Raw genomic sequence first — 12,497 nt, 5'->3', positions numbered from 1 at the left:
CCACAGCATATCCCAGTTAAAGGGTTATTCTGAGGTCTCGGTAAGCTTAAACAAATACCCGGTCTCATCGACCGACTCGCCAAGTATATGTACGGCTGAGATGCGAATTTATTTTCTCACTCAAGAACACTGCTTTCAAGAAAAGTTCTGTTTAACCTCAGAGTTGCTTAGTAAAATCCATTTGTGTGGATCCTCGAGGGTTCCCACTGATGGTGCCTTGCTGATGCGGTGGAATAATGCAAATGTGTCAACGGCAACGTGAGATTTGAAACCACACCAGAAATGTTTTAAAAAGTTCGAATTCTTGTGAGGGGCACAGTTTGATCTCTGGAAGGCTAGCTAAGCTAAAGGCCAAGTTGCGCTTTGGTAGCCTAGGTAACAGCGGGGATTTATATAATTTGTCTTTACTTCATATGCTAACAAGTAGCGGTGAAAATTAATTTCTTGCCGATTCTGGTTGCATTCATAAACTGCCTTTGCATAAATGTGGTGTGAATCCAGTAGAGAACAACAGGGCGCATCAGCTGGTGGTCCCTTTGTGAGCAGCTGCCCCCCTTTTATTTTTGACCTTCTGGTCATAGTTTTCAAATTGCGCCTTTAATGTCACAAGGGCAACGGGTTGGACGGAAACAGAGACACCAGAGGCAGAACTGTAGCAGCTCAGTGATTTATCGTAGAAAAGTCAGAAAAGTGCAGGCAAAGGTCAGGACCAGAAAAATCCCAGCACAATCACAGACCCAATGTAACAAGTCCCCCCCCCCCCCTTCCCCAAGCTAAGAAAAGTTCCACTTTCTTGAAATCTAACCGAAAGTCAGTTCGCTTCAGGGTTATTAGTTAGATAACGAGCTTTCTAGTTACTTCCAGAAGCTTTTTTTTGTGTCTTTGACAGCTCAGGTTTGCTTCTCAGCTAATTTGCTCCACACACGTCGTAGAAACTTAAGCAGAGATCGTTAAAGAATGCAAAACAAATTTTTTTAAAAGTGCTGTGGGATGTTAGCGGCGCTTACTCAGCATTTCAAGAAGCCTGAAGAACTGAGGCTAACAGGGAGAGACGCTAAAGAGTAGTAAGTGCGTTAATAACTGTCTCCTCTATATTGATGTCCATTAGATACGTACACTGGACACACACACACACACACACACACACACACACATTCGGGAATAACATCTGATCTCCTTCCTCTCCCACGACGCTGAATCTTAGCTTCCCAGCACTTAGCATTGATTATTTATTGCAGGTTTCAAAAGGAGGGCAGAATCTGATCTTACTGGTTTTAAGAGAAACCTGCCAGAGGTTCAAGGCCAGTCTCCTCCCAGTAAGAACGCTAATGGGAAATGCTTTTGTTGTTCATCTATGCTTTGTGCCCTGTCATCAGAGGGTGACGGCAATAGAATAGGAATGCTTATTCTTGCCAGAAAATGAGAGTGCTGGTTGGATTTAACCTTTCAGGTGGGTCTTATCAGATGACCTGGAGCAGACAGGCGGTTCATTTTACAGTTTGCAGAATATTCACACACATTTTTGTCATCTGACTTTTGGAAAAGCTCAAATTTACTCTTAAACCTAAAACTAAATAAATGACCAAGCTTTGTTCTTTGGTCTGGATCTTCTTTTTCTGTGTCAGCTTTGTTCTCATGCAGAACAAAGACACATTTCAAACAAAGAAAAAACCAACGTACCTTTACAGAATTTTGTTAGCAATGGTCTTTTCATTGCTAACTATCTTTGCTGTATTTGAGCTTGCGTGTTTTTTTTAAACCTTGATTCAACCGGAGGTAGTGGTTACCCCCCTCCCCCCCACCTCCTCCTCCCTGGGGGGGCAACGCAACACCTTCTTGCCTCATTACAGACGTAGCCTCCGACCGGCACGTGTCCGAGATCCGGCTGCTAGCTTGTGTGTTGGGAGGGCAGTCACGTTGTGCCGCGCTGCGTTTTGTCTCGTTTTCCTGCTGCCCTTTTCCGTCCCGGCGGACCGAGCGTACGTCAGTCTGCTCCTCTGCGTCCGCTCCGTCTAAAACGACATCGCCGTGTTTTATCGGTGTTCTCTGTTACCTCACTGATGGCTGAGTCTGATGCTGCCAGTGACCCGTGCGCCTCCTGATGACCCCCCACGGGGGTCCTGGGTGTCCCTCGACTGACTCGAACCTAGCGAGCAGAAACCTCCACATGCCTGCGTCTCCCGCGCCGCCTGAGGGAACGTAATAACGCCTGTGCTAATCCGATTAACATTAACAATCCCACAGGGGAAATCTCTGCACATCTGCAGCTGACAGATAATTACGCAGGCTCACATGTTTGTTCCCTTTCCGTGCGTTTGGCACTTGTTTTGTTTTTGGAGAACCATCAGAGAGGTTTGCTATGTTGTTTGGACGACCACCATCTTGTGTCAGGGGCTACGCTCGCACCACGTCCCTCGCTGGTTTAACCCCAAAGTTTTGCTGATGTGCGTCTAGGCTGGAATTATTTTTTTATGGGCGGGGCTCCTGCGGTAGTTTGCATGGGGGGGGGGGGGGGTTAGGGGATAGGGGTGGAGCTACTTTTCGATGTACTGTATAGACGATTCGGAATTGGACCAAGAAGCCCTCCTGGACTTTGACCAGGAAGCCGAGTCTTGGCTTGTTGCACTTGTTGTTGATCTCTCGTATTTCCCTCTTGCAGGTGGGAATTTTGTACTTCCAGCCGAGCGTTTTCCGCTGCATCCTGCTGCGATGGGTGAGACTGCTGGGCTTCGCAACCGTCTACGGGACGCTGACGCTGAAACTCTACAGGTGCGACACAAAACGGACCCCATAAACATCCGTCATCTGTCCCCCGGAACGCCGGGAATGCACCGATTACATCTATACCCCTGTAAAAGTCAAAGGCCTGTATGTGTGTGTATGTGTGTGTGTGTGATGGGGGGATTTTCTCCATCTGTAACTCAGTCATGAATTTAAACCTGAAGACATGAAGACAAATGAGATCGGGGGGGGTCGTCTAATGAGACAGGGGTGTTTAAAGAAGTCGCTCATCGGAGGGTCTTTTTTCTCCACCAAGGCTGTCAAAAAGGCCTAATGAATGTCCGGAGTCCAGTCGGCGTGGAGCGCTGATCAATTTTTGATGGGGGGGGGGGGGGGGGGGGGGCTCATTAGAGTGCGACGCGGCGGACACTTCATCAATGCGCGTGAAGGGCAGAGCCTAAGAATAGCGGAGGTGGATCCCTCACAGCCGTCGTTCATGTCTGTGGACTTACAACAACCATGAAAGGGTTTTGGGGGCGGGGCCAACAGAGTGGCGTTAGCCTCAGATCACAGAGGAGATGGATGTTTAAGAGTGATCCATTCCCCGCTGCCCCCACAGGGTCCTGAAGGTCTTCCTGTCCCGCACGGCCCAGAGGATCCCCTACATGACCAGCTGGCGAGTCCTGCGTCTCCTGGGCATCATCCTGCTGATTGTCTGCTGGTTCCTGGTGGCCTGGACGTCGGCCGTCTGCGAGCACCCCGACAGGAAGTCGGCTCTCATCGACGTGGGCTACACGCCGGACGGGCTGCAGTTCAGCATGTGCCTGCTGGACCGCTGGGACTACATGATGGCCGTCGGTAAGAACCGCCTCTGCGGCCTCCGCACCAGCCTGGGAAGTGAGTTGTGCGAGGTACCCCTGGCGTGAAATCAAGAAGTAATTTGTCAGGCGCGGTGGAGTTCAGAGGGAGTGAGGAAGGTGAAGGATGGGGGAGGCTCTCTGCCTCCATCTGCATTTGGCAACCCTCCTGAACGTCGGCGTTAATCTCCGCTTGGCTCTCTGATGCTCGGCGGCGTTGCACGGGGGAGAAATGAAAGCCGCTGGGAGGGGTTCGGCATCACGCGTTCAGGACGCCAAATGCTGTTTTACATCTGCTGACTCAGGCTCCATGAGAGGCAAAAACACGGTCCCTTCTCAGAAAACAGATGGCCCCCCTGCTGGGCGCTTACGCACCGCTACCGTAGGCTGACGGCAGGCTTCTTCCCCGGGTAAATATAGCCGCAGCCGTGATGTCACATCCTGCTGATGGATGAGGAGCACACCCAGATGCTGTAAATCTCATTAATTTGGAGAAATGTACCTGGAAACACTCAGCCGGGGGGGGGGCTCATTAGGACTCTTTCTGGGGGAAGTGTTGGAGACAAACCAGGAGATGTTTGGCAGAACAAATCTGCAGCTCCAGCATCCAAATGACGTTTCTGTCAATCTGCATGGACCAATATTTCACGTGAACCACTTCCAGAACCAGGAGAGGGAAGAATCTTTGTTTTCCACCTGCTGAACATCCTGATACAAAAGCTCCTAAAGGTGCAGCTTTGCCCCGAGCGGCTGGTTGATTCCTTGGTGTTAATGTGACTCGCCTGCGGCCTCCCGGCGTGTTTGTCACTCTGGCGTTCGCTGCCTTGGAGACGCTACATGTGGCTGCCATGGTGCTGTTCAGGGATTTGGCCCATGTCTAGAGACTTCATCAGCCGCTAGCAGCTGCTAGCAACAGCTGCTAGCAACAGCTGCTAGCTCCAAGTTCTAACAGTTCATCCTTGTCTCTCCACAGCCGAGTTCCTCTTCCTGCTGTGGTCCGTGTACCTGTGTTACGCCGTGCGCACGGTGCCGTCGGCGTTCCACGAACCTCGATACATGGCCATCGCCGTTCACAACGAACTGGTCCTGTCGGCCATCTTCTACATCATCAGGTAAAAGCCCCGCCCCTTCACGTAGAAGCCCCTCCCTCAACATCAGTGTTCACGCTACTGACATTCACATTGGTGAGAGGAGGCGGTTCAGGAATGTGATTATGGCGCCCCCTGGATGTGTCAGAATTTAAACGTTACTTTGTGGATTTATGCTTGAAAACAGACTTTAAAACTAAAACAAGCTGTTTGTAATGTTGTGGAGGAATTGTCTCTCTCGCTCTGCTCCCAGCTTTTTATAAATGAGATGTTTCAGCCGCCGCCGCGGTCCGTGGCCCGGGATCTGTGTAATTGAGAGCTCCGCTCCATCACATTATTCACTAATGAAGCGCGTCATTGTGATTTATTGTTCCGTCTAGACGGAGCCAACAGTCCGAGGCATCTGCGGCAATATTCTGGCCATCGTTTAAGATTCACCGTTGCAAAAATCTTCACCAATTCCAGGCAACATTCGTAGAAAATGACCATTTTTGAGAGAAACATCTGTCATAATTTAGTGGAGTCCCGGGTGTCGTCTCTGACCAGCTGCCACTGGAGACGGCAGAGTGCGCCGGGGCTTGTTAGCGACATCTGACGTCCATTGGTTTTGCCCTCCAAGCCTGATCCCACGGCGGCCAGTTAAAGCCGCCTCTTGGATTTTATCCAGGTGTGAGCTGGAAGCCGAGAAGAAAAAGGAGCGAAGCGATAGCTGGAGGTGGAGGCGTGAGCGAAGACAGAAGGTTGAGAACGGCACCATTATTAAATCCTCATCTGCGTAGAAGACGTGAACGAGGGTGGACTTCAAAGCTCCGGGACCTTTTATATGGTGGACCTTTGTTCGTGCCTGTTAGCGATTACCGCAGTAACTGTTCCGTAATTAGCTGTCTACCAACTTCAGCCGTGTAATGATCCCGTTAGATGGCTTTTTTCCTGAATAGCGACATTCTAGCAGATGAAATTAGCATCCGACAGAAAATACCTTCATTTACTTCACTCACACAAGGTCTCACTCCGCTGAAAAGCCCGTTAGCTCGTTTCACATAAAAGCCCGGAGCCGCTTCTGGCCATCCTATTGTTTCTGCCAGTAATGATCTCATTTCTTGCTAACTGCGGCTCCGCAGTCGGCCCAGTGTGTTACCGCCTGTTGTATAAATAGGACAAATCTGGTGACCAGATCAAGGTCAACCGCTTCATTGTGAGTCCATTTGCAGTAATGAGTAATATCTTGCTTCCTTGCTGGTATGAAAGATCAGCCAAGTGGAACATTAATGGGATGGTGTGGAGCCGACGCCAGGACAGGCGGCGTGGCTGCTCAGCATCACATACGCGGCTCCCCACGTGAATCCAAAAGGTTTACGGAGGGAGCATCCGGGGGTTTTCTGCACTGCCCTTGTGAAGACGTTCAAGATGTTTGCATTTAAGGAAATTAGCAATTTAGCTTCCAAGAAAGGTCCTAAAGTCAAGAAATAAGTCAGAAACTTCTGCTCAAAGCCTTCTCAGAGCGCTAAGGAACCTAGAAAAACCTGATTTCTCACCTCTGTGCTCCCTTCTGACAGGTTCACTTTGGTCCAGGAGCTCCATCCTGACTGGATGCTGCTGCTGTTCTTCACCCACACACACTTAACAGTTACAGTCACGTTGGGGCTGCTGCTCATCCCGAAGGTAAACGTCACAGCTTCACGTGCCTCTGCCATCAGGATTAATCTGATTTTAGCCTAAGCTGGAAGATTTTAGCCTTAGTCTGGAGTCCACCCATGGTTTTGTGCGCACAAAGCTAACAAAGCTACACACGAGGTCAGATACTTCACGCTGAAGACGTGACGAACCTTGTTTGTGGATCTTCACCAGTTCCTCTTTGCCGGCACCCACATGCGAGACGATATTGCCTCCGAGGCCTATGAGGACGAGCTGGACATGGGACGCTCCGGGTCCTACCTCAACAGCAGCATCACGTCGGCGTGGAGCGAGCACAGCCTGGACCCCGAGGACATCCGGGTGCGTGGCGTTTTAACTCTCCTTGAAATCCTTTCAAATCCTCCGACGATACTGAGCCGTGGCAGTTTTTTATTGCAGACCCCTGACGAAATGGGCCACCTCAGTTCTAGTAATGGCTGTGGCGTAAGGTCTTGCAACAGCCTTTGGGAAAAACGTACCAACGTGAGCAGAGATTTCTGTTTGTCTGTTAGAGCTGAAGAAGTCTCTACTGAAAGATTTGGGTCTTTTTTGGAGGGGTGAACCACGAGTGGAAGCTTTACAACTGTAATCGCAGGAACAAATTGGACTCCAGAGCTTAGAGGCTGTTTCAGACCTAACATTTACGCTCAAGAGACTGTCCTGTCTTTTATTTTCAGCAAGCATGATCTATCATTAGTGCAGGCATCTGTAGTGGCGTGTGATGGATTGGTACTGCATGTTCTCTGTGCAGTAGACTGTCGGCTTCTTTTGTTGTCGTTTCTTGGTTCGAGTTGAGGTTATCTGTATTTCCGAACTGATCACTCTGCAACTGTTGTGTACAGGAGGAGCTGAAGAAGCTCTACTCCCAGCTGGAGGTTTACAAGAGGAAGAAGATGCTGGCAAACAACCCTCATCTCCCCAAGAAACGCAGCTCCAAAAAGGGTTTGGGTCGCTCGCTGATGAGGCGCATTACTGAGATCCCAGAGTCGGTGCATCGGCAATGTAGCCGCGAGGACAAGGAGGCCGGGGAACACGCCAGCAACCGTAACAGCATCTGCGCCCTGAAGAAGAACCCATTCGATCCAACGCACGCAGGCAAACCCGCAAAGGAGGAGACGCTGAAGAGCAAGGTGTTCTCGCTCAAGAAGTCCCACAGCAGCTACGATCACGTCCGGGACCAGCGCGAAGACTCCGACAGCTCAGCGACGGACAAGATGGAGGTGGCCACTGCCGAGGGCTCCCTCTTAGACACACTCATGGGCAAGAAAGTGGTGAAGAAATCCAGCGAGAACATAAGTGCTCCGAGCGAGTCCACAGAGTCGGTTCCTTTGGTCTGCAAGTCGGCCAGCGCACATAACCTCTCTGCGGACAAGAAACCGATCCATGGCAGAGCGTCCATGCTGCAGAAGTCCCTCAGCGTCATTGCTAGTGCCAAAGAGAAGACTTTAGGTTTGACAGCAAAAGCCCAAAGCTCAGAAGATAGTAACAAGAAGAGCCAGCCAAAGAGCAAAGACCCCAGAGCCAGCGTAGAACCTGATTATGAAGCCCCGCCCAAGACGCTTGTTAGCCAGGTGGTTGAGGGTAAACAGAACACGACGAAGGGCAGGGTGGTGAAACAGCTGGCGACTGGCCACCAGCCAACCTGCTCCGATCTGGTCAAGGGAAAAGACCTTTACGATCTCTCAGAGGTTTGTCCTTGGGAAGTGGAGGATCTCCCAACTCCATCTGAAAACAAGGTCCAAAAGCACGTGTCCATAGCACCAAAAGAAACCACCACAGTCCATGGAGGTAGCACCAAAGGAAGCAAAGCTCAGCAGCACAAACAGAAAGGTTCCGATCAGTCTCCATCTATCGGGCGCCATTCAGCCGAAGCCCAGAAGACGGCCGCTGCGCGAGCTGAAGTGTGTCCGTGGGAAGACGAGAACAAAAGTCAAGGCAGTCAAGTGGATCCCTCAAAGCAACAGACCCTCATCCAGGCGAGCAGACCCACCACGACCCAGCAACCTCAACCTGCCACAGACACCTTTAAAACCAGCCGGGTAGAGGTGTGTCCGTGGGACTTTCAAGAACCTCAGAAGACGGTAGAGCAGAGAAAAGGTACCTCTCCTGTAGAGGCAAAAGCTCGGAGCGTCCTTACGGACCCGTCCAGACCAGGAGGGTCCCTGCAGCTCCAACCTGCAAGAGCTGATGTGTGTCCCTGGGAATATGACAACACCACCGTGTCTCCAAACTCTGGACAGAGGACACCAAGTCCCTCTCAGGCCTCCAAAGCTAAGGAAGCTCCCTCAAAAAAGAAGGAGTCTCCTTCAAGAACAGCTGAGAAAGAGAAACCGAAAGAGGCAGAGGAGGAGAAGAGTAGAACAAAGGCAAAGGACAAGAGTAAACCTAAGGAGAAGTGCCAACAGAAACTGGCGGAGGTGTGCCCGTGGGATGTGGAGAGCGATCAGGAAATGCTCGTGGTGGAAAAAAGAAGAAGCGCCAACGTGGGAGCAGCCAAAGCAAAGCCGGTGGACGTGTGCCCCTGGGACTTCCAGGAGACGCCAGATAAAAAGGACAAAGTGGGGAAGCAGAGCGATCCAAACCCTGCCAGCGGGGTCCCCAGCGCCGCCAAAAAGGCAGACGTTTGTCCTTGGGACTTTGAGGACAGCACATCGAGCAAGAAGGCATGACGCTGAGCTGAAACGGAGCCGTCGGCAGAGACATCGACGTGTCGCGTTTCAGTCGGAAATCTTAGAGATTACCTTTGAATATCAGTGCGGTGACCCGGAAGAAAAAGCTGATCCAGTTCCACAAGTTGCCTTCCTTTCTGAGGTTCTGTTCCCTCTTTTACTCTTTTGAAAATACAGAAAAATCAAAATGTACAAAAAAAAACAACCCACAAACAAGGTGGTGACGAGCATTCCGGATTATAGCAGGAAAATCCTGAGATCTGACCAATTATGCAACTTTTTGCTTCAGCCTTTGCTGAAAACCTGCAGACATCCCATCCTGTATTCCCGTTCTTGTTCCTTTTCCTTAGTTAACGTCACCCTCAACGGAGGAGCTTGTGAAATTCCGATAAGGGAAGGAGGAAAAGCGCGAGGAGAAGCCAAAGAACAGGAAAAAAGATCTGGTAGCCTTGAGGCGGCACTATATTCCTTTAGGCCGACTCTTGACACGCAGGGAAGGACTAAACCAGGAAGTCTGTTTCTAGCACTTTAGTCAGCTCCATAAATGAAGAAAATGTCCTCCTTCCCATCCATTTAATCCTCTTTCCAACCTTACAGCATGATGTCACAGGAGGTATCTCCCCGACCAAACTTGATGCACCCTTTTTGGTCCAGATCTGTTTAATTGTAGTTCTCGGCAGAGCGGAACGCCGAGATGTACTATATGTGCCTAATACCTAGAATTGTCTTTATCGTTGTGGAGTGAAGCGCGTGGCTTCGTCTTCAGAACCGTGACTATATAGCATGCGAGGTCAGAGGTCGGAGGAGGCGGGCCTTTCCCGTTTGTTTACTTTAATATATACTAGAGGCTCTTCTTTTCCTGATTTAATATGTTCAAGCACTCATTTGGGGTCGTAAACATGTGAGAGCAGCATTAACGGGGATGTCCAAAAAAAAGCTCCTATACACTGTAAAAAGTAGAAAATATTTGAAGAACTTTGCACCAGCTTTGGGTTTTTTTTTTAATTTCCGCATGTATTCTTTTGGGCTTGCGTTAGCTAACTATAATCCCCAGACATCTTAGCTTCTCTTGGCGGACACGGCCCTTACATCAGGCTAACCGTTGTTTCAGATGAGTGTGGTTGTTCCTGTGCTGAGAATCCATCAGTAATAACGCATGTTTGCCCCACGTCCCTCCTCCCGATGCTAATATAGGCAAATGTCCTGTGGGTTACTCAAGCTGATCGTTTTAGAATTAGCCTTAGCGACGTGGTTACCAATCCATAACCTATTAAACCCTTTGAAGGTTTTCATTTGTTAAGTGTTTTGTATCAAAATGTCTGAATATGCGTCTGAGTCCTCGACTTTGATCTCAATCATCAGAAAAGCATCAGCTGACTTTAAATTAGCGAGCGTCCGTCACGCGCTCTGCTAATGCAGAAACTTACCAGGGGAACGCTACTGACATGCTAATAAAGCTTTGCATGTGTCTTCAGGTCGGCTGCTCATTGGGCAACAGCACAGATCCAAAAACAAGACATAATTTGCGTATTTCCGCGCGTATTTTTAGCTATCCTGATTAGTAAGCTAATCAAAGAGATCCTCCTCTTACTTCCTGTCCGACCCCAGCCGCCCAGTCTCCGCCGACCATGTGCGACATACACCACTGACTCTTCACGACGGCGCCGGTGTTTATGACACGTTTGTGGGATGTTTCCTCCTCCGCCAACAGCTGCACGTTGTCCCTCTCCTGCCTCCTGTGAATCACTGCCACGCTGGATTTTACTACCCTGGATGACGACCCGTGCAGTTTAACGCAAGCCCCTGGTTTTTTTTGGATTCGATTATTCATTCATTTTTTTTTGCCGCTAATGTCGACTGTGTGTGTTTGAGGTCCAGTAGTCGGAGCACAAAGTAAAGATCACAGAAGATTACACTTATACACTTATAGCTGAACGCAATATCTCACCTATATACGGCAGAATATATCACATCCCCCATCCGGCTGCTGTTCGCCAGCTGTAGCGTCCCTCCGTGTGTTAACGTGTGTGTGTGTGTGTGTGTGTGTGTGTGTGTGTGTTTCCATGGTATTTCAGCTGTACCATCAGTGACAGTCTGGGCCTCACGAGGTGTCAAAACCATTGTTGTTGTCCCATCTAGACGGTGTCCCGTAGCTCTTCATCCAAGGGTCAGGTCTTTGTTCTCTCGGCTTCCATTCAAACCCGGGGTCTCTCTCCCTCCCTCCCTCCCTCTCTCTCTCTCTCTCTCTCTTTCATCCAATGGCAAATACAACCACTGCTGTTGCTTTTACTCCTACTCGATGCTGTAACGTCGTAAATCTCGTGGCTTCTGCATGAATTCAAGAAAAAAAAAAGAAAGTAGGACCAATGTTTCACTGCCCTTGATAGAAGAAAAAAAGATAAAAATATTGATCTTTTATGGACTGTTACAAGTTGTATAGTGAGTGATCCCGTCCCTAATCCACTGTATTATGTGCTTGTTATGACTATTGCTCTCTGACAAGCTTATAGCATCGGCATATATTGGAATATTTGGTAGATTTATATTGTGTAATATTGTGATAGCATGTATATAAAAGATACCTCCTCTGCAATAAATATTTATATGAAAACAAAGCTGGCGCTCGCTCTTTTCTTCCACCTGCTTCCAAAACGCTTCTCAGACCGTCGGCGCGCTCGCCCGCGACCTTGAAGCGGCGACCATTTTCCCTCCGTTTTCCGCTTCTGCATCCCTGATCATTCCGGGAATTCGGCGTGAGGCAGTCCCATGATGCATTGGTGCTTAGTAATCAGGTTTGTATGCTTATATTACACGTGGACACGCTGTGGGAGGCGCCGCTAAAAGCCCCGCGGCTGCTCTGCCCTGAGCACGGCCTAGCGACTCTTGCTTTTAACGCTGCTGGACAAAAATCAAGACAGATGTTGCCTCCAGACTCCTGAAAAACAAAAGGCTAAACGTGGAATTGTTGGTTGTCGGAGCTGAGTCAATACAGATTCGCTCTCTTTCGAGCGTGGCAGCGAGGCCGGCGGAGGAGCGGCGTCTGAGGCAAACGCGTTAGCAACGATTCTTGGTTACAAGAGCACTCTGAGCCTTTTTCGATAAATTGGAGATCAATACGGTGCCGGCGAGGAGCTAAAATAGACCCGCAGCAGAGGAGCAACGGCTACTGTACCTGAGGAGCGATCTGTGCTAGCAGCTAGGTACAGGAGGACGGAGAAGACCAGGGAATCCTGGGAAAAAGGCTGTTTTATAGCAATTTGGGGATTTTAGAGCGAACACGTCCGTGTCTCTAGGACCAGCAGTCCTTGGGTGGTCTCCTTCCTGACCTCATCTTAAGTTGCAAACTGTTGCGGACGTGAACGTTGCATGTTAGCTGTTTAAAAAAAAAAGGTCATATTTGGTGTCTGGTTGTGGTTCCTCCAGCAAAATTGGCCCTCTTGTCACATCTGCAATACCACAACAAGGCGGTTGCCAAACTTGTCCATCCC

At 49.6% G+C, this 12,497-nt stretch overlaps 1 protein-coding gene across 2 annotated transcripts in view; it reads left to right on the top strand.

The window, feature by feature from the left end:
* gpr158a (G protein-coupled receptor 158a) overlaps positions 1-11,238 on the top strand; it is a 28,647-nt gene extending 17,409 nt beyond the window's left edge. The window contains exons 6-12 of one of the 2 annotated variants that reach the window (XM_029842854.1): positions 2,660-2,769; positions 3,341-3,579; positions 4,552-4,690; positions 6,223-6,328; positions 6,515-6,661; positions 6,740-6,823; positions 7,183-11,238. In XM_029842854.1, the coding sequence (XP_029698714.1) occupies positions 2,660-2,769; positions 3,341-3,579; positions 4,552-4,690; positions 6,223-6,328; positions 6,515-6,661; positions 6,740-6,823; positions 7,183-9,009 (2,652 nt within the window). In that variant the 3' untranslated portion in view covers positions 9,010-11,238. The remainder of the gene's footprint in view (positions 1-2,659; positions 2,770-3,340; positions 3,580-4,551; positions 4,691-6,222; positions 6,329-6,514; positions 6,662-6,739; positions 6,824-7,182) is intronic. The other variant, XM_029842856.1, reaches the window with a different exon arrangement.
* Positions 11,239-12,497: the final 1,259 nt, after the last annotated feature.

The sequence above is a fragment of the Takifugu rubripes genome, chromosome 10, assembly GCF_901000725.2.
Source record: "Takifugu rubripes chromosome 10, fTakRub1.2, whole genome shotgun sequence".
NCBI classification, from domain to species: Eukaryota; Metazoa; Chordata; class Actinopteri; order Tetraodontiformes; family Tetraodontidae; genus Takifugu; species Takifugu rubripes.
This window is presented reverse-complemented; position numbering and strand designations above follow the sequence as displayed.